Source organism: Puma concolor, chromosome C1 (assembly GCF_028749965.1).
Source record: "Puma concolor isolate L17-30 chromosome C1, mPumCon1.1.hap2, whole genome shotgun sequence".
Taxonomy (NCBI): Eukaryota; Metazoa; Chordata; class Mammalia; order Carnivora; family Felidae; genus Puma; species Puma concolor.
Window position 1 is genome coordinate 30,168,743 of NC_141674.1, and position 25,878 is coordinate 30,194,620.

Here is a 25,878-nt window from a genome sequence, read left to right on the forward strand (position 1 = left end):
TTTAAAAAGAAACTGATCTTTCTGTGAGAGACAGATATCTTAGCACCCACTCAACAACCCTTCCTGGGAAAACTGCCCTTTCCACAACACTGACTACAACAGTCATGTTTCGTATCACGTGACCTTATCCTATTATGCCCCAATTCTCCCAGACCCCCAGCACTCACACACCTGATTGGACCATGGGCAGGCCAGCCAATCCATAGGCTGGAAGGATAACCTGATAGAGTGTGCCAGGAGTGTTTACTCATTACCCTTTTCTTTATCTGAACCATAAGAGGCCAGGTCCCTATGATGGTTCATTTTATGTGTCTATTTGGCTAGACCATGATACCCAGATATTTGGTCAAAATCATTCTGGATGTTTCTGTGAAGATATTTTTTAGACGAGATCAATGTTAAAATCAATAGACTCTGAGTAAAGCAGATTACCCTCCATAGCGTGGTGTCCCAACAAATCAGTTTAAAACCTTAATAGAACAGACTGACCTCCTCTGAGGGAACGGGAATTCTGCCTTTGAGGGAAAGTATGACTGCCTTTGAACTACAACTACAACTCTTATCCCCCTAGATCTCCAGCCTGCTGGCCTACCCTCGATTTTGAATTTGCCAAGCTTCCACAATTACATGAGCCAATTCCTTAAAATCAATCAAGTTCTCTCTCCATATCTATGTAGAGATGGATGGATGGATGGATGGATAATGTGTGTGTGTTTGTGTGTGTATACACCCAATTACTTCTATTTCTCTAAAGAACCCTGACTAATACCATTCTTGATAAGGAAGTGGAGACATCAGTGGGAATGATCAGAGACTTCCTAATGTCCCTGAAGTCACACCCCACACACATGCATCTTCTGCCAATTTCTTTATGAGACATCATGGTGTAGGAGAAAAAGGTAGGTATGATGAGGCTCAGGAAAAGCCCAGTGCTGGCCCAGTCATACATATGTGACCTTGGGCAATTCATTCCACCTCTCTGAGCCTTGTACTCTTTTCTGGAAAATAAAAGGGCTTACTTGATCAGAGTCTGAAAACACACTACATGCTACCACAGTAGACATCATTAGAGGATTCCATTCTTTTTTTCCCTACTGAAATGTGGCGGCAGCCTATAGTCTATAGAACTGATCAGTTCATGAGATCAAACCAATCTGTGACCCCAAGATTATTTGGTTTCTAAAGGCCCAACAACTAAAATGAAATGAAGCCACAGAAATAGTAGTCACAGCTGGGAAGGGGACTTGCTTGAAAAATAAAACTCACCGTTGGCTGAAAGTGACTGGGAACATAGGAAGGACCTAAGGAGACTTCAGAGAGGGTGAAGTTGAGTTCCGCGTGGGCTGTGCCTGCCACCACCAAGCTCTCTTCTCTTCTCTAGATGTGATCGAAGCCCCCGTGTGTTTGCAACTCCCCAAGGGTACTTGCACTAGTGCCCACCACCCACCTCACTCACCTCAGCAATGCTGATGGAGATGATGAACACAGGGGGTGGGAGGCAGTTAGCTCTCTCCAAGTATGTTCTTCGAACTTTTTCAGGGAGCATCCATTTTGAGACAACCCTGTGGACCTTTTTATTCTTGAAGGGATCTTTACCTCCCCCGTCCTCTCGCATTTCCTTCTCTTCTTCCAGCTCTCCTTTCATGTCTCCATCCAAATGCAGAGTCACATCCTCTATCTCCAAATCGCGATCAGCAGCCATTGTCCTGGGTCTTCCCTCCACCTAAAAGGGACATGAATGTCAAGGAAAAACAGATGACTCTTGGGCCACAGATCTTTCCTGAGCTGTCTGGTACAACCACTGGTTTGTTTCCTTGGCCCTTCCTGGATATTAATAGAAGGCAGTTGAAGATCTGGTGCCCACATACTCACAATATCCATAGCCTCATCCCTAGCATGTAATTGTGACAAAGCAATAGGGTCTCCCCAAATGAGGGAGAGGGCTCCCAGGGGTCACTTCTATTGCCACCACCCAAAGAATGGACTAGAGCCTTGGAATAGAAACCCTACCTTGTATGTCCCTTCCTTCCCCTCCGCCACTGACTGTCAAGTCAACCATCAGTGTAAGAGATGCCTTGGCCATGAAGTGATGCATCTCAGAGCCCAAACCATGCACACCGCATAACTGAACCCAGTCTCGTCCAGCTAAAGTGAATGGTCTCCTTTCCCATTTTAGTTTCATCTCGCTTCTACTCCCAGGCCAAACACAGGTCTCAGATTTCTGACTCAGAATCAAAAATAGTTTACTGAGCATCTACTGTGTATCAGGCACTATGCTGGAGCCTTTCACATCTATTGACTCATTGGACTTCCACAATAACCCCAGGAGGTGGGGATTTGTAGTCCCATTTATGGATAAAAAAACTGAGCTGCCCATTCTGCTCCCCAAAAAAGAATCAAACCTACATCTTACCAGCTCTCTTCCTAAACCAGCACTGCCCATTCGGTAGCACACTCGAGTTAGGAAGGCCATTCCTTGCTGGTCCTCCAGGCACAAGGTCAATACCCTTGCTGAAACACATCTCCCCAACGATGCTCTGACATCCAAAGCTCTTGGCTGAGTTCTTCCTAATTTCCACATCAGGTATTCCCTTGAATTCAATCCTCAACATTCAATTATTCAAGTATTTATTCAGTAAACATCTATGGAACACCTACTAGGTATCAGGCCACCATCCCTAGTCCAAAGGGTTGACAATGTAATGGAGGAAACAGAGGTCAATAAAAATCATACAAATAATTGTATCATTACACTGTGATAGGGGACACCAAGCAGGTGTATAAGATACCAAGGCAGCATGTCTGTAACAGAGACGGCTGATCCACATACTTTCTTATCCCTATGCCATGTACTGTCCTTTCCCTGTTGGTCTGGTTCTGTTATTTTTTTTAAATGCTTATTTATTTATTTATTTATTTAGAGAGAGAGAGAGCACAAGCAGACGGAGGGCAGAGAGGGAGGGAGAGAGAGAATCCCAAGCAGGCTCCACACTCTCAGCTCAGAGCCCAATGCGGGGCTTGAACTCACAAAACGTGAGATCATGACCTGAGCCGAAAACAGGAGTTGGGCACTTAACCAACTGAGCCACCCTGGTTAACCAGGCACTCCTAGTTGTTATTTTTTACTCCTGGTTAAACTACTTAAATCATTCAAATATTTCTGTGGTCAAAGTGGGGGGAAGGGCTGGAACAGTGAGGGAAAAAAAATGTTGCAAAACAGTTGTAGAGTACAATCCAATTTTTGTAAAAAGTAACATACTGTTAAGACACAGAACAGATGAACAGGAGGGAAGGGAAGCAAAAATAATATAAAAACAGGGAGGGAGACAAAACATAAGAAACTCTTTAAAAATAGAGAACAAACAGAGGGTTACTGGAAGGGTTGTGGGAGGGGGGATGGGCTAAATGGGTAAGGGGCATTAAGGAATCTACTCCTGAAATCATTATTGCACTATATGCTAACTTGGATGTAAATTAAAAAGTAATAATAAAATAAAGTAACAAAAATAAATAAATAAAGTCAACCTCACACACACACAAAAAGTAACATACTGATACACAGGAAGAAATCTGGAAAATTAACCATGATTATATCTGCATGGTGGGTGGGATTTCACGAGATTTTTGCCTCCTGTGCAGGGGTGGGCCCAGATTTTGTGGAGCCTAAAGTGTAAACAATTTGGGGGGTTTTCCTTGGAAAAAGTAATATAAAATTAAAGTTACAAAATATAAAAATTGCAAAAGTAGATACTGGCCTTTGAAGGAGCCCATGCAAATGAAAGAGACTTGAAGTTTAAGCTTTTATTAGCTTCAGAGGCAGTCTCTGTTTATATTTGACTTTTAAAGGTTTTATTACTATTTTAATTAAAAAACAAAAAACAAATAAAGGTGTGCCTGGGTGGCTCTGCCAGTTAAGCGTCCAACCAGCTCAAGTCATGATCTCACAGTTCATGAGTTCCAGTCCTGCATCAGGCTCTGTGCTGGCAGCGTGGAGCCTCCTTGGGATTCTCGCTCTCTCCTCTCTGCCCTTCCCCTACTCAAGCTTTCTCTATGTTTCAAAATAAATAAATAAATAACCTTAAAAAAAAATAATAATAATAAATTAGAAAAGAAATAAATAAAGCCATATCTATGACACCTTGACTTGATCCTAAAGTCTCAACTACTGTACTATTTCTCCCCTCCCCTTTGTGGCCTAATATCTTGAAGGAGGAGTCTGTACCCTTAACCAGATGGTCATCTGCATCCTCCATTGGAATGATCTCCTGAGTTACACCCTTCAAACAAATCCACTTCAAGGGCGCCTGGGTGGCTCAGTTGGTTAAACGCCCGACTTCCGCTCAGGTCATGATCTCAGGGTTCATAAGTTTGAGCCCCAAATCGGGCTCTGTGCTGACAGCTCAGAGCCCAGATGGAGCCTGCTTCAGATTCTAGGTCTCCCTCTCTCTCTCTCTGCCCCTGCCCCACTCGCATTCTGTCTGTCTGTCTCGCTCTCTAATTTATTAAATTTAATAAACTTTAAACGTTTACTAATGTTTAAAATAAATAAACATTAAGGGGCGCCTGGGTGGCGCAGTCGGTTAAGCGTCCGACTTCAGACAGGTCACGATCTCACGGTCCGTGAGTTCGAGCCCCGCGTCAGGCTCTGGGCTGATGGCTCGGAGCCTGGAGCCTGTTTCCGATTCTGTGTCTCCCTCTCTCTGCCCCTCCCCCGTTCATGCTCTGTCTCTCTCTATCCCAAAAATAAATAAACGTTGAAAAAAAAAATTTAAAATAAATAAACATTAAAAAAAAGTTAATTAAAAAAATCCACTTAAGGAGTGATGTGAGTCCCAATCACGCAGGCAGAGCACCGCTGGCATTTCAAAGCACATACCCACGCAAAATCTCACATACTCCTCAGAATAAGCTGAAGTAAAAAGAAGGCAAGGGTTGTGTTCCCAATTCTCCTCATCTTCAACCTTCCTAACAGACCTTCTTTCATCCATGTCTCATCTCAACCATATTTCATTCACTGACTTCCTTCTCCCGCCCCCAAGCCACAGGCATCCCCTCTGCATGCTTCAACAACACTCTTGTCCTGCAATTGGACTTCTCTAACTCGGTGAAGAGGAGCTAGTGGCAAGGTCACTAGAGGACAGGAACACAGGCTTTGACGCTAGACAGACTGGGGAATGGCTCTGTCTTATATTTCTTTGCAACCCCAGGCAACGGCCGCGGGCCTGGTACCATAAACCTTAGCATGGTGGTTGCGAGGGCATGGGGGGAAGGGAGAAAATGGGGAGTTGTCTGATTTAATGGGTGCAAAGTTTCAGCGTAGGAAGATAAAGTTCTGGAGATGGATGGTGTTAAGAGTTTCACAACAATGTAAAAGTACTTAATGCCAATGAACTGTATACTTAAAAATGGCTAAAATGGGGCGCCTGGTTGGCGCAGTCGGTTAAGCGTCCGACTTCAGCCAGGTCACCATCTCGCGGTCCGTGAGTTCGAGCCCCGCGTCAGGCTCTGGGCTGATGGCTCGGAGCCTGGAGCCTGTTTCCGATTCTGTGTCTCCCTCTCTCTCTGCCCCTCCCCCGTTCATGCTCTGTCTCTCTCTGTCCCAAAAATAAAATAAATAAACGTTGAAAAAAAAATTTTTTTAAAAATGGCTAAAATGGTAAATTTTAAGTTATGTATGTTCTACCCACCACCCCCAACACACACACACACACACACACACACACACACACACACACACTAAACAATAATGCAAAACTTTCAAGGTCATTGCAAAGATTAGATACAGTGTATCACCCATATGTGCTTCATCAATGAGATATATATATATATACGTGTGTGTGTATATATATATATGTATATATATATGTGTATATATATATATATATATATATATATATATATATATGTTTTTTTTTTTTTGTTTTTTTTTTTTTTTAATATGACCCACGGAGCCAGATGACTGGGATTAAAACACAGCTCTACTACATTATCAACTTTAAACTTAGGTAAATCACTTAAATTCTCTGGGCCTCAGATTACATTTTTTTTAAATTGTGGTAATATACACGTAACATAAAAATTTACCACTTTAGGGGCGCCTGGATGACTCAGTTGTTTGGGCATCCAGCTCTTGATTTCAGCTCAGGTCATGATGTCATGGGTTTGCGAGTTCAAGCCCTGCATTGGGTTCCATGCTGACAGTGCAAGCTTGCTTGGAATTCTCTCTGTCCCTCTCCAACTCGCTCTCTCTCTCTCTCTCAATCTCTCTCAAAATAAACAAGTAAACTTAAAAAAAAATTACCACTTTAACCATTTTAAAGTATACAATTCAGTGGCATTAAGTACATTTACAATGTTATGTAACCATCACCACTATCTAGTTCAGGAACTTTCTCATTACCCCAGACAAAAACTCCAAACCCATTAAGCAATCTCTCCATTGCCATCTCCCTCCAGCCCATGACAACCACTTTTCTGTCTCTGTGGATTTACTTATTTGGGGGACTTCATGAAAATGGAATCATACAATATGTGGCCTTTTGAGTCTGGCTTCTCTTAGAAGAAAGTCTTCAAGTTTCATTCCTTTTTTTTTTTTTTTAAAGTAGTTACCACACCCAGTGTGGGGCTTGAACTCACAACCGAGCTCAAGAGTCATAGGCTGAGATGATGGGTTAAATAGGTGATGGGTATTAAGGAGGGCACTTGTTGTGATGAGCACTGGGTGTTGTATTTAAGTGATGAATCACTAAATTCTACACCTGAAACTAGTATTACACTGCACATTAACTGGAATTTAATAAATTTGAAGAAGGAAAAAAAGAGTCACATGCTCCACCTACTGAGCCAGCCAGGTGCCCCAGGACTTCATTCCTTTAGTATAGTAATTAATTAAGTATAGTAATAATAACTATAATTAATATAAGTATATAACTAAGTATAATAATTAATATAGTAATTCTATATTTAATTTATTGGGAAACTCTCAGATTCCATTTTAAAGTGGGGATAATCATAGAACTTACCTTGTAGCATTGTTGGAAAGATTGTTGGAGGTAATGGGGGCTCCTGAGTCAGTTAAGCCTCAACTCTTGATTTTGGCTCAAGTCATGATCTCACTCATTCTCTCTCTCTCAAATAAATAAATAAATAAATAAATAAATAAATAAATAAATAAACAAGCATTTTGAAAAATCCTAAGAAAAGATTGTTTGAGGTAATGCATGTAAAGCACTTAGAATAGTATCTGGCACATGGGAAACACTCCATAATTTTATTATTAGTTATGGACGGATGGGTGGGTGCATGGATGGATGGATGGATGGTTGGCTGGCTGGAAAGATGAAAGGGATGGGCTGAGTCTAGGGCCTATTTTCATACTGCAAGTTACTGGAAATCAACTCATACTGAATTTATTCTTAAAAATACTTCATTAGGCAGTTCCCACACTACAATAAGTTATATTCAGAAAATTTAGGGAAGAAGAGAATTCCCCTTCCATGTGACTTTTCCCCCAGCAACTTTTCTGAAAAGAAAGTCTTCCTCCCTCCCCTACATCTTCCACCTTCCCACTCACCCGGCCTCCCAGGGACAGACACTAAGTCTGGAGACCTAATTATTGCATTAATTTTCCTTGAATGCTGTTGACTATTTCCAGTTTTGTGACTTCTCACGATTGGCAAAACGCAGTGTGGGTTGGAGACTCACAGTGTTTAACTGCAAATATTAAAGCATTTAAAAAAATTTTTAATATTTATTTATTTTTGAGAGACAGAGACAGAGCGCAAGCAGGGGAGAGGCACAGGAGAGAGGGAGACACAGAATCCGAAGCAGGCTCCAGGCTCCGAGCTGTCAGCACAGAGCCTGACGCAGGCCTCAAACTCACAAACTGTGAGATTATACCTGAACTGAAGTCGGACATTCAACCGATTGAGCCACCCAGGCACCCCTAAAGCATTTTAAAAGTAAATTCAACTAGTGATTATTAACATTGTGTTAATAAGCTCTACTGTAAATTGAAATACCATACACGATCACTTTATGAGGAAATAAAATTTTACAATGTTAATATAACTTGATAGCTATAAAAGGAACTAGAAAACTAAGGCTTACATTTCCTCAAAATTTTCTCTTTTCTCCAGACTTCAAACTTTCCAGAAATTTTACAAAGTCAAGCCCACCACTTTAGGTATTTTAATGAAATGTATTTCCTGTGCTGCAAAGATATCTGCCCCATTCGGTTTAGGCAAGACTCACTGTCGGTGTGCTTTCTTCCTTGGCAGGGAGAGTAGACAGATCCGACATGTAATTCTAGCTACATCAGCCTCTCGCAACAGATGAAAACGTTGGTGGCCACTGCAGGGTTTGGGGTTTACCTCTCTTCTCAATGATGGTCACACTCTGACTTCCCTCCCCGTCTGTGTGCCCTGTTGCTTGGAGACAGGGGCCTCTCCCTGATTCATCCATCTCTCCAACATCTGCTGCTCAATACTTCCAGGCTCTGACATTCCCTGTCCCTCCCACTCCTGTTTATCTTCTGCTCCCACACCTGAATTTCTGAGCACAGCTCACCACCCTGGAAACATTACTAATCAAACAATGAAAAGACTATCCATACTTTTGGGGCTGTGGGAAACAGGTGCAGCCTTTTGGGAAGGCAACTGGGCAGTAATTGCCCAAAATAGAAAAGCATATAACTTTCAAAAGAACCACCCTCCTCCTAGAAATCTATCCTGCAAATGTATCTGAGCAAGTATACAAAGCTATATTTCAAAGATGTTCAGTGCAGAACTATTTACAGCAGTGAAAAATCACAAAGAACTAGAATGTACCTCAGTTGGGTTGTTGCATTTCCTCCCCATTCCAATCCTTAGGTAGTTAATTCTTCCTTACACTGTGCTGAAATCTGCTCACCAGCACATTTGCTCCCGGGTCCAATGTTTTCCTCCCTAGGCTAATCTAAGGTTATGGCGTTAATTTTGTCCCTGCATGGGCATGGCCTGGATAGTCCATGGGCTCTACAGGTCAAAGTTGGGGTAGGGTCTCTGGAAGCATACTTTAGATTACCGGAATTTTTGGAGGCCCAATTAAATAAGGCAGGAGTCTCAAAACAAGTCAGCAATGAATACAACACATCATAGTCTTAAAGAGATATAAATGGATCTGCAGCTATCAAATTATTCACTTTGTCACTCTCATCACAGTGTGATATATTGAGAGGCATTATTTACTGCACTGATTGTGTTTCTTACTAAGCAAAAATCATCCAGGTTTCTTGAGCTTTCTTTAATGTTGGCTTGATGTTGTGCCTCACCTCCTTCCTTTTATCTTTAGCAGGTGGCTGTCAACTCTGTTGAAATCTCTCTCTCTCTCTCCTTCTCCGCCCCACCCCCCCACCCATATCAAAATCAGGTGGTGCTGCTGTGAAAAGTCCTCATCCTACCAGTATGGAACAACGAAGGTGGACTGTTAAAAAGAATGTTGGAGGAGTATAAAAGACTCATGTTCTTCAAGTTAAAATGAAGATATTCCCCCTGTGCATCAAAGACTTTCTCTTCATGGTTGCCAAGTATTCCTTTTTTTTAAAGTTGGCTCCATGCCCCATGTGGCCCTCAAACTCACAACCCTGAGATCAAGAGTCAAATGCTCTACCAACTGAGCCAGCCAGGTACCTGAGCAAGGATTCTCAAGAAAAGGAAAAGTGGGGAGGCTCAACCGGCCAGGCGTCTGACTCTTGGTTTCCGCTCAGGTCATGATCTCACAGTTTGAGTTTGAGCCCTGCATCGGACTTCACACTGTCAGTGCAGAGCCTACTTGGGATTCTCTCTCTCTCTCCCTCCCTCTCTGCCCTGCCCCTCCCCTCCCCCGCCTCTCTCTCATTCTCTCAAAATAAATAAATAAATAAATAAATAAATAAATAAATAAATAAATAAATAAACAAACTTAAAAAAGAAATTAGAGGAAAACTGGAAAGAACTTCCTTACATCCTGTCTTTGTGTGGAATAAGCATTGCTCATGATATGAATCATGGAGCCATTGTGTTGGCCAAGGATTGGGAAGGGTGGGGCAATGCTCATTTACCCAGAACAGTCTTCTGCCTTAAAAAAAAAAAAAAGTAGAGGGCGCCTGGGTGGTTCAGTGGATTAAGCGTCCAACTTTGGCTCAGGTAATGATCTAGCATGATCTAGCGGTTTGTGAGTTTGAGCCTCACATCAGGCTCTGTGCTGACAGCTCAGAGCCCGGAGCCTGCTTCAGATTCTGTGTCTCCAGCTCTCTGCCCCTCCCCCACTCACGCTCTGTCTCTCTTTTCTCTCAAAAATAAATAAACATGAAAAAAATTTTTTTAATGTAGAGAGAGATTTCCATAAGGAGATTTACACAGGAGACCCTTGACAATGGCAAGAGATTTTTCCAAAGACCTTTCAAGAGCTGGGGTACCTGGGTGGCTCAGTGGGTTAGGTGTCTGACTTTGGCTCAGGTCATGATCTTGCCGTTCACGAGTTCGAGCCCCGCATCAGGCTCTGTGCTGACAGCTCGAAGCCTGGAGCCTGCTTCGGATTCTGTGTCTCCCTCCCTCTCTGCCCCTCTCCCGTTCACACTCTGTCTCTGTCTCTCAAAAAATGAATAAACATTAAAAAAAATTTTTTTTAAAGACCTTTCAAGAGCCTTAGTAAACCATATAGTATCTCCCAAAATTATGTTAAAAATTATGGCCAGAAAATTTTAAGCGATTGCATTTCAGATCCTAAATAATTCTACAATTGCAGGTGTAAGGTTATTTATAAAGTTTGTTATGTGAGAAATATCAATTAACTATATTCAACACTCTGCACCCAAGGTCCCAAAGAAGAAAAGAAAATAGAACCTTGGTTCATTAATTGTGCCTCTTTCGTCTTTATGTAAACTTTAACCTCTCTCTTGAAGACCAGTTTCTTCACTGGCTGAAGCACTCATTAAAACAACTTGCCAAAGCACTTTTCCTTGTATCTATGTGACGCACATCATACATCTCTTGGTGTCAGGGATCCTAGACACCGCTGAACCTGACATTCCATGCCAATGTACCCAAGACTTCTACCTGTGGCAAAACATAAAAAATAAAAGTCACTTTCTCAAACCTCTTCACTTTCTTCTCATTTCTATTTCTGGCACTACCAAGTGATTTATTTTTAGGAGTCTTGTCTACTCCAACAAGAAACAAAGACTTTAGTCACTACATGCAGGTTACATAAAGGCTGTAACTAGTAGAGAAGAGTGAAGTCATGTGAGATGTCAAAGTGGAATGATGGGCCTGGCTCACTAACTAAATGACTAGCAAAATCATTCAGTTCACATTCATTCACAACGGGCCTTTGAGGGTAACTAATGAAATACGAAAACTGTTAAGTGTTGAATCTGCACATGTCAAGGACTCCCAGTACATTCTTTTGATAATGCTTATATAATGGTCATTTGTCAGGGTTCTTGGAGAATTCCCAATCTCATGAATCCCGCTGGGCAGCAGGGACCACTTCCCACTACGGAAGGTAAAAATTCCCAATCCTAACTGTTCCAGGTCCCTAGGCACCTGGGGTTCAGGTATGTAACTTGGGCTTGACCCATTAGCTGCATTTGCTTAGGATTTTTGAGGCTGGAGCTTCAAGACTGGTTGAGTTCTTTCCAGTGGTGACGATAAAGCAGGGGCAACAGTGTCCACTGTCCAGCCTCGCCATTGGGTCAGTTTGACATCCAGCATCCAAGGCCAGCTGTATCTTGGATACAGGCTGCAGCAATGAACATGGAGCTGCAGAAGCAATAGGGCCATTTTCACCTACCTGGCTCTGTGATGATTTTGGTGTAGTTCTCTGCCACAGGGAGTCAAGATGGAAATAGGCACCCAGGAAAGGAAAGGGATTTGCATCTCTGAAAACCCAGAGGACTAAGTCAGGCCCACCTTCCCTTCTTCATCTCACCCAGGAGAGCACAGGCACAGCTACCCGCCTTAGGACAACTCTTAGGTCTCCCTTTGTCTCGGCTTACTTCTCAAACCTTGTTTCTGCAGCCTTCCAGTGATTTTGTAACCTACCTTTGATACTGTGAAATACTAAGAAACAAATATTTTCCCACCCAGTTCCTGGCACAGAGCTCCTAAAACCTCTGGAATTTCCTGAGTGACAGGGGTGGGAGGAGCATTTCTATTATTCATAATAAGCCCCTTTCAACCACACCTGAGTTTATGCTAATGAAGTGACTCTTGGAGGATAGGGCTGGTTGCCTAAGGAAATGACCACGGGATTAGAGGTTAGAGGGTTGGAACTTGCAGGCCCACCTCTGGGAATGGAAGAAGGGCTAGAGATGGCGCTTCATCACCAACAGTCAATAACCAATCATGCCTATGTAATGGAACCTCCATAAAAACTCTAAGCAAAAGGTTCATAGAGCTTCCAGGTTGATAACCACAGTGAGCGCTGGGAGAACAAAACACCCAGAGAGGGCATGGAAGTTCTACATCCTTTCCTGTATACCCTGCTCTATGCATCTCTTTCATTTGGTTGCTCTTGACTTGTATCCTTTATGATAAGCCAGTACTAATAAGTAAAGCCCTCTCCTAAGTTCTGTGAGCTGTTCTAGCAAATTATTAAGCCCAAGGAAGTGGGGCGGGGGGGAGGGGTCACAGAAACCCCAAATTATAGCCAGTTGATCAAAAGTACTGGAAGTCCAGACTTGCAACTGGGGTTTGAAGTGGGGAGCAGTCATATGAAACTGAGCCCTTAGCCAGTGGGGAAGTTAGTGGCAGAATTGCTTGGTGTGAAAAACCCACATATTTGGTGTCAGAAGTGTGAATAGGAGTCGAGAAATAGTTTTTATTTTCCCACCCAATGTGCTTTCAATAAAATTTGTTTACTGGTGTAATCAACCTGAATCACTCTCTGCCCTTGCAACCAAGAACCTAATTACACCTGAATAGCCAAGAAACTCTTCTACCTGCGGTCTTCCTGTTATAAGTTAAACTCATTTCTTGTTCTGTGTGAGGGAGACACAGTGCAAGGAGAGCACAGAACCAGGAGACCTGTTTTTTGGTCTAGACTCTGCCACTTCCTGGCTGTGTGAGCTGGAGCCTGTCCCTTCCATACTCTGAACCATGGCTCTCTCTCACGTGCACAGTGAATTGGACAATCTGCCCCCCAGACCAGTAGTTCTCTAAACTGGCTATGCCTTAGAATCTCCTTGAGCATTTGTTTTTCAACATCAGTTTCCATATAGCTTCCTGGGCCCCACTCCTGAAAACACTAATTGGATAGATTTAGCAGATCTCTGACAAGTGATGTAGAGACAGCAGCACCTTGAGACCACAAAGTAAGGACTCCAGGGTCCAGTCCTCTGACAAACTCTGTGATCATCCAACAGAGAGTTCCTGGCACACAGGAGGTGTTTGGAAAATACTTACACCTGTGTAAAGGGTAAACAAACTCTCTGCAACTTTTCTGTAAATCTAAAATTATTCCAAAATAAAAGGTTTATTTGAAAGAATACTGGAAGGAGGGGAGCCTGGGCAGCTCAGTCAGTTAAGCGCCCGACTTCAGCTCAGGTCATGATCTCACCTGAGTTCAAGCTCTGCATCAGGCTCTGCGCTGACAGCACAGAGCCTGCTTCAGATCCTGTGTCTCCCTCTCTCTCTCTGTCCCTCCCCTGCTTGCTCTCTCTCAAAAATAAATAAACATTGAAAACAAACAAACAAACAAAAAACGGATACTGGAAGGAAGGAGAGGGGAATCTATCCAGACCACATTAACCAAAACTCTTACATCACTTTTTGTTGAAAAGCGCCTCCCACTACCCTTTTCCTCTACATTCCATCCTATTATCATTCCCATCGCTGACCTGTCAGAGGAGACCCATAGAGCCACCACACCCTCATGGCTACAAAAGGACTTGTCAGCTGACTTTTTGCTCGGCACCGTGAAGATCCGAGTTCTGCTCCCAGCATAGTCCTTCATTTCTCTGTGCCTCAGTGTCCTCAGCTGTCAAACAGACCCCCTTTCTCTCCTTAGTATCTCACAGAATTATTGTAAGAAGCAAATGAAATAAGAGTTGCCATAAGAGTGGGCACTTTGGGGCGCCTGGGTGGCGCAGTCGGTTAAGCGTCCGACTTCAGCCAGGTCACGATCTCGCGGTCCGTGAGTTCAAGCCCCGCGTCAGGCTCTGGGCTGATGGCTCGGAGCCTGGAGCCTGTTTCCGATTCTGTGTCTCCCTCTCTCTCTGCCCCTCCCCCGTTCATGCTCTGTCTCTCTCTGTCCCAAAAATAAATAAAAAACGTTGAAAAAAAAATTAAAAAAAAAAAAAAGAGTGGGCACTTTACTGCCTGCCAGATTCTATGCTAAGCACTCAATGAGCATTCTCTTCATTAATGTTCACGACCTTATAAAATAGGATAATAACAAAAAAAATTGTTTTTAATAAAACAGGATAATAACACCCCCATTTTATAGATAAGGAAACTCAGGCTCCAAAGTAACTTGATCAAGGTAACGCAGCCAGTGAGGGGAGAGCTGGGAGAGGAGCCCAGGGTGTCTGACCCACAGACCCTGTGTGCTCCTCGGCCCTGTGATTTCTGTGCACCAAGTGTTAAAGAAGCGTACATCTTTATGTTGATTATGTTCATCCCGTCTTTCCCTCTACCCTAATATCCCTCTTCTTCCCCCAGCTCCCCAAACAGACCCACACCAGAGCCTGGGGGTTTCCAAGTGGCAGGCCATCAGCCCAGAGGATGGGGCTGGGAATCCCCACCATTTCCACTGCGGCCACAGGGAGTCAAGATGGAAACAGGCACCCAGGAAAGGAAAGGGATTTGCCTCTCTGAAAACCCAGAGGACTAAGTCAGGCTCACCTTCCCTTCTTCATCTCACCCAGGAGAGCACAGGCACAGCCGCCCGCCTTAGGACAACTCCTCTTTGGCAGAAAGAGACTTTCGATCATTAGTTTGTGCTGTTTTGCTAGTTGCATTCAAATGAGTAGGTTTTAAATATCTGAATTGTTTCTTTAAACAGCTGGCCCCACCCATTCATTGGTACCAGGCCGGCCCTTGCCAAGGCTGAGTCCTGCCTTGATGTGGCCTGGGAGCCCAGGAGGCTGGGCGGCAGGCTGTGCTGGGTGTACCCAGTTTTTGCCCAGCCGGACCTGGCGGGGAGGCTTTTGGTGGCGTTGCTAGGCAACCTGGGTAATTGGAGAGGCCACAGATTGGGCTTCTGGGCCACAGAGATTAACAGCCTCCTTCATCACACTGCAAACCATCATTATGCCCAGTTCCAGGGGCCTGCAGCAATCTCTGTGGTTTAGCCTGAAAGAGCACTTTTTTAGCTACAGAAATTAAGAACCAGCCTTTCAATATTATGGGTTTGTGGCTGTGGTTGTTTTCTTTTTGCTACATCTCTGAGGATACACTTGGAACAAATAAGCAAAAGATTTAAAAACAAAAAATGCTTTCACAAACCCCCTTTTCCAGAAGTTTTTCTTATTCCTAAAGCAAAGCAAACTTGCACTCAACTTTGAGGGTAACTAAGGCAGAGACACTCTGCCTCCTGAGGTCTCTGCACACCCACCGTGTGTTAAAAGCTTCTCCCTTGGAATCCCACACAACCGTGGCTGTGATTCGGGGTGGGGAACCGGGGCCTTTGTCACGGGCAAGGCCTCTCAATAGGAAAATGTCTTTTTGTGTCTCTCCCATTAACAGCAATTGTAATATCTCCCCCTTCCTAGTCTACAGAACCACTTTTACTTATACCATTTCAGTGGATCCTCCTAGCTGCCCTGTGAAGATGACATCATTATTATTCCCATTTTACAGATGAGCAATGAAAGCAAGAGAGGCAACTGTGATCATATACCTACCCAGTCACACGAAAGCTGGGACATAAGGCCATTTTTCTGAGGCGATCCTGAGCTCTCCACTATACTATACTACTTTCCCCAGAGCTATCTAAGATATGACATATATATTTGTACCTTACTGTAATATAAGTAATAGTAACAATAATACACACTGGTGTAGAGACACAAGAACCTCATCCTGTACCTCATACTGTCCTCAACACATCATCCTTGTTGATTGTGGTCAGGCTTTCAAAGCTGCCTCGTGTACACTAAGGAATATGGAAGAATTCCCAGAGATGGACACCCTATTTAGCTACGTTAACAGACCTAGCATACCAGAGTGCAGGGCTCAAGAGAGACACTGACCCTGAGCCACCTCTTCCTTAATTCAAGGAGAGGACTCTGTTTGATAGCATTATGATACTACTACGTTAGTGCCTTAAGTAAGGAGGCAGAATCATTGCTTTCATTAGATATTTGTAGGTACTTTTCAAAAGGTCTTTTAGTACCTCATTGGCAATGTTTCTTGAACAGTGGTCTTTTGATAATGACCAACTGTGCTAGTGTGCACAGGACTAGGGATTTCTTGGGATGTAGAACTTGGGACACTAAAATCAGGACAGTGCTGGGCAAACTGAGGACAGTCACCTGTCATAGACCACCTACATCAGAATCATCCAGGGAGGTCAGGTGAAAGTGGCTGGTTCTAATCCTATGGCAGTGGTTCTTAACCTTGGCCACACATCAGAATTATCTGAGAAGATTATAAAAAAATATTGATGTTTGGGCTCACCCCAGAACAATGGCATCAGAGCCTCTGGAGCGAGGGCCTGGATACTGTATATTTTAATGTGCAACCCAGACTGAAAGCTCATACCCTAGAGATTTGGATTCAGAGGGTCTGGGCTGGGGTCTTGCCCAGGAATCGGCATGCCTTTTTGACAGCTCCCCAGGGGATTCTTATGTACACCGTGGTACATAAGACCAATGAATGGTGGTTTAATGACGAATGAATGCTTACATGATGTATGCATTCACTGGACAAGCATTCCCTGAATGCCTTCTGTATGTTGGGCTCTGGAAACACAAAGAAAAAAACAAAACAAAACAAAACAAAACAAAACAAAACAAAATACCTCCTGTTTCCAGGCCCTCCCTACCCAGCAAGGAATAAAATTCTACACATTGTTCCAACACGGTATACTGTGATTTAGATTTATAAAGTGAGTCAGCACCAGCAGGGTGATTACAGTTAATCTGTTCACAGAAACCTAGTGTGATACACAGATATAGAGATAGATAAATAGATAGATAGATAGATAGATAGATAGATAGATAGATAGATAGAGTGGGATTTGTTTCTCCCGTCCTTGAATCTGGGCTAGCCCTGTGACAGGCCTTGACCAATAATACGTGGTAGAAGTAGCACCTCCCAAGGCCAAGCCTTAAGCCTGCAGCCCCCACTCTTGTTCCTCTTGGAAACCTGATTCCATATAAGAAAGTTGACTACTGGGGCATTTGGCTGTAAAGCATGCAGCTCTTGACCTCGGGGTCCTGAGTTTAAGCCCCATGTTGGGCATAGAGCTTACTTTTAAAATACAAATAAATAATAATAACAGAAGATAAAGGAGCACGTGGGGTGGCCCTGTCAATTAAACATCCAACTTCCACTCAGGCCATGATCTCTCAGTTCGTGAGTCTGAGCCCCGCACCAGCGGGCTCTCTGCTGTCAACACAGAGCCTGCTTCGGATCCGCTGTCTCCTTATCTCTCTGCTCCTCCCCAGCCTACGCTCTCTCTCTCTCTCTCTCAAAAATGAGTAAACATTTTTTTTAAAAAAAAGTAAAAACTAATAATAATAAGGCTGACTACCTTGAAGCCACCATGTTATGAGGAAGTCCAAGCTACTCATATGGAGAGAGAGACCATGTAGAAGAGCACCAAGGTGCCACACCTATGAATGAGTGAAGCCTTCTTAGACCTTATAGCCCAGCTCATCCACCAACTGAATATAGCCAAGTCAGTGACGCCAGCCAATACCATACAGGGCAGAAGAAGAGCTCAGCTGGACCCCGCCCAAATTCCAGACCCACAAAATCATGACAAAATAAAATGATTGTTGTTTTAAGCCACCACATTTTGGGGTGATTTGTTAACACAGCAATAGTTACCAACATACGTCACCAGAACTAGAAGACAGAATGGCGTCCCATACCATTCCGCCTTCCCATTAGCATTGTCCATCTTGGTATCCCTCCAGAGAGTAGACTGCTGATGTCTTACCTGAAATAGTCTCCATCTCAGTTTCCACTCCTGCCCCCGCCCTCCAAGACAAACACAACTATAAATCAGAGTCTAGCAGAATATAGCAACTCTCTCCTTAAAACCTCTTAAAGGGGAGCACTTGGGTGGCTCAGATGGTTGAGCGACCAACTCTTAATTGCGGCTCAGGGCTTGATCTCGCAGTTCGTGGGATCAAGCCCCATGTTGGGCTGCAGCGCAGAGCCTGCTTGGGATTTTCTCTCCCTCTCTCTCTGCCCCTCCCCCCCTCACACTCTCATACTCTCACTCTCTCAAAATAGATAAACATTAAGAAAACACCTCTCAATGGTTTCCCACTGTCTTCCAGATAAATACAAGATCCTTATCAAGGCTGGTAAGGTCCTGCACAACCTAACTTCTGCCTTCTTTGTAGAATTTTACCACTCTCCCCCAACCTCTATTTTTTCTTTTATACACTGTTTCCCTTTTATATATATGTATTTTTATTGAAATATTATTTTTGGGGCACCTGGGTGGCTCAGTCGGTTGAGCGTCCAACTTCGGCTCAGGTCATGATCTCACAGCTCGTGAGTTCGAGCCCCGCGTTCGGGCTCTGTGCTGACAGCTCAGAGCCTGGAGCCTGCTTCTGCTTCTGCTTCTGTGTCTCCCTCTCTCTCTGCCCCTAACCCCCTCGCATTCTGTCTCTGTCTCTGTCAAAAATAAATAAACATTAAAAAAAATTTTTTTTTAAATGAAATATTATTTTTATTGAAGTATTATTAGTTTCAGGCATACAAAATAATGATTCAACAATTATATACATTACAAAATGCTCACCACAATAGGTGTAGTTACCACCTGTCACCATATAACATTACTGTAGTACTATTGACTATATTCCTATGCTGTACTTTTCATCCCCATGACTTATTTTATAAGTGGAAATTTGTACCCCTTTATCCCCTCCACTTATTTCACCTATCCCACCTCCACCTGCTTTTGGCAACCACCAGTTTATTCTCTGTTTATCCATTTGCTTTGTTTTTTAGATTCCACAAATAAGTAAAGTAGTTGTCTTTCTGTCTGATTTATTTCACTTAGCATAATACCCTCTAGGTCCATCCACGTTGTTACGAATGGCAAGATTTCATTCTTTTTTATGGCTGAATAGCATTCCATTATATATATCACATCTCCTTTACCCATTCATCTACTGGTGGACCCTGAGGTTACTTCCCTATCATGGCTATTGTAAATAATGTTACAATAAACATAGGGGTGCAGGCATCTTTTTGAATGAGTGTTTTCAGGGTGCCTGGGTGGTTCAGTCGCTTCTCTTAAGCATCCAACTCTTGATTTCGCCTCAGGTCATGATCTCATGGTTCATGAGTTCAAGCCCCGTGTCAGGCTCTACCCCAACAGCTTGGAGTCTGCTTGGGATTCTCTCTCTCCCTCTCTCTCTCTTTCTCTCTCTCTCTCTCTCTGCTCCTCTCTCTTTCAAGATAAAAAAAATAAACATTAAAAAAAAATGAATTTGTGTTTTCATTTTCTTCAGGTAAATACCCAGAATAAGAATTTCTGGATCACATGCCATTTCAATTTTTAACTTTTTTAAGGAAATTGCATAATGTTTTCCACAAGTTCTTCTTTCTATCCCAGGAACACCCCAAGCTTTCTCCTGCCTCAGGGTCTTTGCACTTGCCATTCCCTTGACCTAAACCTTTCTCCCTCACCCCTTCACCCCTCCCACACACCCTAATGTATATACACAAGGCTACCTCCTTCATAACAAAGAGCACCTCCCTAGGAAGTCTTCCTTGACCCACCCCTCTGCTCACCCCAGATATTCTTTCAGATTCCTCAGCTTATTTGCTCCCAGCACTTGTCACCATCTAAAAATATCTGATGTGTTTATTCATTGTCTGTCTTTTCTACTCGAATATGAACTGCAGAAAAAATAGAGAATGTGTATTTTTGACTCCAACTGTAGGTGCTCAGTAAAAGTTTGCTAAATAAGCCATCGAGAAATGGAGAAGGAAGGAAGTATGGAGTAATAGAAATCACAGCAATCAGAAAACCCTGATCTTGCTTCACTTCTGCCTCTGCTTACCTGCGGACAAGCCACTTCAGCTCCTGAGTCCTGACCACAAACCTCATCACCACCATGATGCACATGGCCAGTGATGTGTAATGTATACCATATGCCAGAAGTCTTCACATTGTTTTGCTCACGAATCCCCATTAGATTTTTTTTTTTATGTTTATTTAGTTTTGAGAGAGAGAGAGAGAGAGAGAATGAGTGAGTATGCGTGAGCAGGGGAGGGGCAGGGAGAGAGGGAAACAGAGGATCTGAAGCAGGCTCTGGGCAGACAGCAGAGAGCCTGATGCGGGGGCTCAGGCTCACAAACCATGAGATGTGACTTGAGCCGAAGGGAGAGGTTCAACTGACTGAGCCACCCAGGTGCCCCCCCCCATCAGATTTTGAAAAAGCTATGACCCTTTCACACATTTTTATGATAATGACTAAAATTATTTTTCACAAGTTAAAATAGTTTCCAAGATAGAATTTTCTGGGGAGTGCCTGGCTGGCTCAGTTGGTAGAGCAAGTTAACTCTTGACCTTGGGGTTGTGAGTTCGAGCCCCACGTTGGGTGTGGAGATTACTTAAAAATAAAATCTTTTAAAAATACCAAAAGAGAATTTTCTGGCATAGTCTTATTAGAAACACGCATCTAAACCTTGAAGCTATAGATTTAGCTGATTCAATTTATGAAAAATGTCTGCCATGCAATCCAGTTGTTAAAGTCAGGCCTTACTGTCAAACCAATCTGCCAAACCAGAATAATTCTCTATCTGTAAGAAAATCCACCTTCATTTTTAAAATTTCTACAAATGAGTTTATCTATATCCCCATGACAATTAACTCAGGTCCCAATTAACTCTACGATACAATAGAAAAAGAGCTAAGGCACATACATTTAAAGTAGAGTAGCATAATGGTTAAAAGCACGAATTCTACAGGGGAGGTTCTGGAGTTCAAGTCCTGATTCTGCCACTTAATAGCTCTGTGACCTTGGGTGACTTATTAAATCTGTGGTTGCTGGGGTCCCTGGCTGGCTCAGTCAGTAAAGCACACAGCTCTCAATCTCAGGGATTGTGAGTTCAAGCCCCAAGTTGGTGTAGAGCTTACTTAAAAAATAATAATAAAACAAATGAAAAGTAAATTCTAAGAGTCTGTAGTAAGGCACCACCCCTTCAGTTTATCTTACCTAATCTCTCAGGAACAAAGCATTCTCCAATTTTCCTGGTTTTTAAATCCCCAAACAATGCACCATAGAATGATTCAGGACAAATCTAGTAAAGCTAGAGAAAGGAAACAACAAAAGCAGAGTTAGGGTCTCCTGGCTGGCTCAGTTGGTAAAGCATGTGGCTCTCAATATCAGGGTCTTGAGTCTAAGCCCCACATTGGACATGAAGCTGGAAGGGAAGGGAAGGGAAGGGAAAGGAAGGGAAAGGAAGGGAAAGAAGGGAAGGGAGGGGAAGGGAAGGGAGGGGAAGGGAAGGGAAGGGAAGGGAAGGGAAGGGAAGGGAAGGGAAGGGAAAGGAAGGGAAGGAAGGGAAGAAGCAGGGAAGGAAGGAAGGAAGGAAGGAAGGAAGGAAGGAAGGAAGGAAGGAAGGAAGAGAGTTCACAAGGATAACTTAAAAGAATCTAGTCAAGCAGATTGCTGTTAGGAAATACCTATAGAATCTGAAGGTCTGGACACTGATTCTCTGAAAGCTATCCATGCCCACATACCCCCAGTTCCATATTTAACACAAACTCCAGGGCATATTCAGAGCCTAATATAATTCCTGGTGTCCCGCCTACAACTCCTTCTCTCTCCTTTACGTAAGAAAGCACAAATTAGCAAGCAGTATACCCCAAAATTTGCTCCCAATTATGCAAATGTAAATCATTTGTATATTTCAATACTTTTATTAGAAAGAATAGATCAGGGGCACCTGGGTGGCTCAGTTAGTTAAGCATCTCTTGAATTTGGCTCAGGTCATGATCTCATGGTTCATATGTTCGAGCCTCGCATCAGGCTCTGTGCTGACAGTGCAGAGCCTGCTTGGGATTCTCTCTCTGTCCCTCTCTCGCTGCCCCTCCCCCATTCATTCTCTCTCTTTCTCCCCCCCCCCCCGCCCTGTCTCTCTCTCAAAATAAATAAATAAACTTTAAAGAAAAAAAAAATGGATTGGCTGTAACCCAGCAAACAGCTGAGGACAAAGCACCAGTAGATCAGGACACAAGGCAAGTTAGGAGGCCCTTCATGAACCATTATGAAGCCCAAAAAAGGAAGTCCTAACCCAGATCCTAAAAAGAAAGGTTCATTTGCTCAGACAGGTAGGAACTCTGTTAGGCCTAGAGATCTTGGTGCCATTTCTGTGACCCCCATGCATCAGCCACACTTCTGAAATACAAATCAGATGGTGTCCTCCTTTTGCTAAATCCCTTCAATAGTTACCCAATACCCTTGGGATAAAATCTAGTGTCCTTGACAAGGCTCATGACCTGAGCCCTGCCTATTTATCCATCCTCATTTCTTGCCATTCTTCCATATATACTCTCCACTTCAGCCATACTGAGTCCCTAGTGATCCCAGCTCCCACCCTGCACTAAGCCTTTTCATGAGCATCTCTCTCTGCCAGAATCTTCCCTCCCCAATTTGTTCACCTGGTGAAGTTCTAACAACCCCTTCAAGACCCTGTCCTAAACACCTCCTCTGCAAAGCCTTACTGAACATCGACCATGAGCCTGCCATTGGCTAGGCCCTGGATACAGTAGAGAACAAAGCCAACACGGTAGAATTAAATGCCCCTCATAGTTCCCTCTCCAGGCTCTGCTCCTGTCTAGGGTACCATGTCTTCTTTGTGTTATCACCATCTCCTCCACAAGGCTGTGAGTGCCTTGAGGATAAGACTTCAGTTTTATTCATCTTTGAATCCCTATCAGGGAGCCCACAGAATGTATCAAAAAAATGTTTCTTGGAGCCATTTAGCCACAAAGGACTCATGCAATATTTCTTTCTTTTTTTTTTTTTTTTAAAAAGTTTATTTATTTATTTTGAGAGAGAGAGAGAGAGATATCCCAAGCAAGCTCTGCGCTGTCAGATCATGACCTGAACTGAAGTAGGAGGCTTAACCGACTGAGCCACCCAGGCAACCCCAAACACTTTTGTATTAGGGATATACAAAGTGCTGGTTACACAACTGTGAACAAACAGACATGGTCCCTGCCCTCTTGGGACCAACAGAACACTTGACTGAATGAATGATGGATGAATAAGTGAATGAATTCATGAATCAGGAAGAGGTGTGCTCCTCCCCGCTGGGACGAAGCAGCCCAGAGCAGGAGATGTCCAGGAATTAAGAAACTGGTGTCTAGGAATTTGGGAGAATGATCATGTCCTTTTGTTCTTTCCCATACAGAGGAACTTGAAAGACAAGGAGTTGAACAAAGAGCATGGAGTCTAGAGTCTGACCTAGTCTTGAATTCTGGATCCATTAGTTACTAGCCATGTGACCTTAGACAATCCCTTAGCCTGTTAGTATCTTCATTTCTTCATCTGTAAAATGGGGATAATAATAATATCATAACAGGGTTATGATTCAATGAGATAATGCATTTAAAAGCCCTTAGGGGCGTCTGGGTGGCTCAGTGTGGACTGAGCATCAGATCTCAGCCCAGGTCATGATCTCACAGTCCCTGGGTTCAAGCGGCATTGGTCTGTCAGCACAGAGCCTGGAGCCTGCTTCAGATTCTGTCTCCATCTCTCTCTGCCCCTCCCCTACTCACTCTCTCTCTCTCTCTCCCTCTCAAAAATAAATAAGCATTTTAAAAATGTTTATTTATTTATTTTTTAATTTAAAAGCCCTTAGCCTGAGGCCAGGCAGAGTTGGTTTTAGGAATTGGTAGTTCCCATCACTTGCTCAATGTGAGTGCAAATTCAGAAACTGCAGGAGAGCCTGCTGGGAACATCTTTTCCCTCCACTGCAGTCCCAGCCCTGGTCCAGTTCTTCCCTACCCAGTCCCACCCCCACCCCTTTTGAGCCTCCCTCTCCCATCTCCACCTTCCCCTTCGCTACCCATTCTAGGTTTACAAGTCTGCCTAAGTGCTTTCAAGGCCAGGGGTTGTCTCACAGATCTTTACAACCCTACAGAGAGGGGAGGTGGCGGTGGGGAGGAGCAGGGCAGGGAGGGAGCCAAAGAAGGAAAGAGCACAGGTGTTTATCGAGGCCCCCGCTACGTCCTGGGCACCCAGCTGGGTGCCTGATATGCGTTGTCTCCTGCCGTCATAACAACACCACTTTAGGGATGAGGAAGCCGGGGCTCAGGAAGTGAACAGGAGAGCTGGAATATGAATCCCAGTGTCTGAGCAACCCCAAAATAATCTTCCACTCTGCCAGGCTGCCCACCAGCTTATAATTATTAAACGCGTGTGAAATACATACCAGTTTTCCTATTCCCAGAGATTGTGTGCCCCTCCCCCCCTCCCCCCCCCCCCCCCCCAGAATCCAGGTATATGCTCAAACAGTGATGAATAAACAAATGAATAATAACAAATGAATGAGCAAAATCCCTCAGATACCGGTACCAGGAAGGAGGAAACAAATAACGTTGGGGAGGCGCCTAGCAGGAAGAAGCTGGAGAGGCTGTTTCCCATGGCTGTGGTCTCTAATGTGGGGAAGGAGGTCTAGCAACTGGCTTGGTTGGAGGGAGAAAAAAGTTGGGGGACAGACGTGGGGAGGGAGGTTGCTTCCAGGGGGAAACGTGAAGAAGGGAGAGAAAGCCAGTGATCGACCAGAACCTTGAAGGAGAGTGCCGTGACCTGGTCCCTGCCAACCGTGTCCCTGGGGGAGAAGCCAGACACAGCCCCCCCCCCCCCCCACTCCTGACTCAACATGCTACTTTTATTTATTTATTTATTTTAAGCTTATTTATTTACTTAAGCAATCTCTACACCCAAGGTGGGGCTCGAACTCACGACCTGAGATCAAGAGTCGCATGCTCCCGGGACTGAGCCAGCTGGGCGCCCCTCAACATGTTACTTTTAAAATGAAAGTTGCAGGATCCCAAGCGGCCATCCTGAAGGATACTCCCGGAGGGAGGTTGCCAAGAGAGTACCCCACGCCGGCTCCTTCCCGCAAGAGCCCCGCGGCCTCCGGCCTTTTTGACCCCCCTGGCGCTTCCTGCCCCGCGGCCTCCTCCCCACCGCGGGCCTCCCTCCACCCGTCCCAGCTCCCGCTGCTTACCTCGGGAGGCCGACGGCAGTCCCAGCCGGGACAGACTGCACCCCCGCGTTCCAGGGAGCCTGGGCCAAGGGGCTGCCTCCCCTGCCCTGAAGTTCCCGCCCTGCCAGGAGCTTCTTGGTCCCTCCCCCAAACTAAAATCGTCTCAACAGGTTCCCAGCCGCCCAGCCCAGGGGGAGGGAGGCTGAGGAAATCCCCTCCCCGCCTTGACACCCGGCCTGGGCCGGGCCAGCCAGCTCTGCAGTCTCACTCCTGGGCTGGCCCTGGATGAATGAGTCCTCCCCTCCGCCTGCCTGGGACTGAGCCAGGGAGCCTGTGACAGGCTCTGCTCTTTCTCTGTGGCCCTGGCATTGAACTCCGTTCCTCCTCCGAGTCCTACCGTCCTGCGCTAGGTCTGCATCTGTTTCCTTCCCTACTCGGCCCCCACGGGGAAGACCTCAGCAGGGTGGTCTTTGGTTGTGCTGTGGCCGGAAGCCAG

General features: G+C 44.3%; 1 protein-coding gene across 5 annotated transcripts in view; it reads right to left on the minus strand.

Moving 5' to 3' along the window:
- RHBDL2 (rhomboid like 2) overlaps positions 1-25,530 on the minus strand; it is a 53,686-nt gene extending 28,156 nt beyond the window's left edge. Inside the window, exons 1-3 of one of the 5 annotated variants that reach the window (XM_086716524.1) lie at positions 25,404-25,530; positions 21,377-21,470; positions 1,457-1,723 (exon numbers count right to left, since the gene is read on the minus strand). In XM_086716524.1, coding sequence (XP_086572650.1) covers positions 1,457-1,702 — 246 coding nt within the window. In that variant the 5' untranslated portion in view covers positions 1,703-1,723; positions 21,377-21,470; positions 25,404-25,530. Of the gene's footprint in view, positions 1-1,456; positions 1,724-8,253; positions 8,450-11,930; positions 12,008-14,864; positions 14,993-21,376; positions 21,471-25,403 lie in introns of those variants that run through there. The other 4 variants (XM_086716525.1, XM_086716527.1, XM_086716526.1 and 1 more) reach the window with 4 other exon arrangements.
- Between the last annotated feature and the right edge of the window lie 348 nt (positions 25,531-25,878).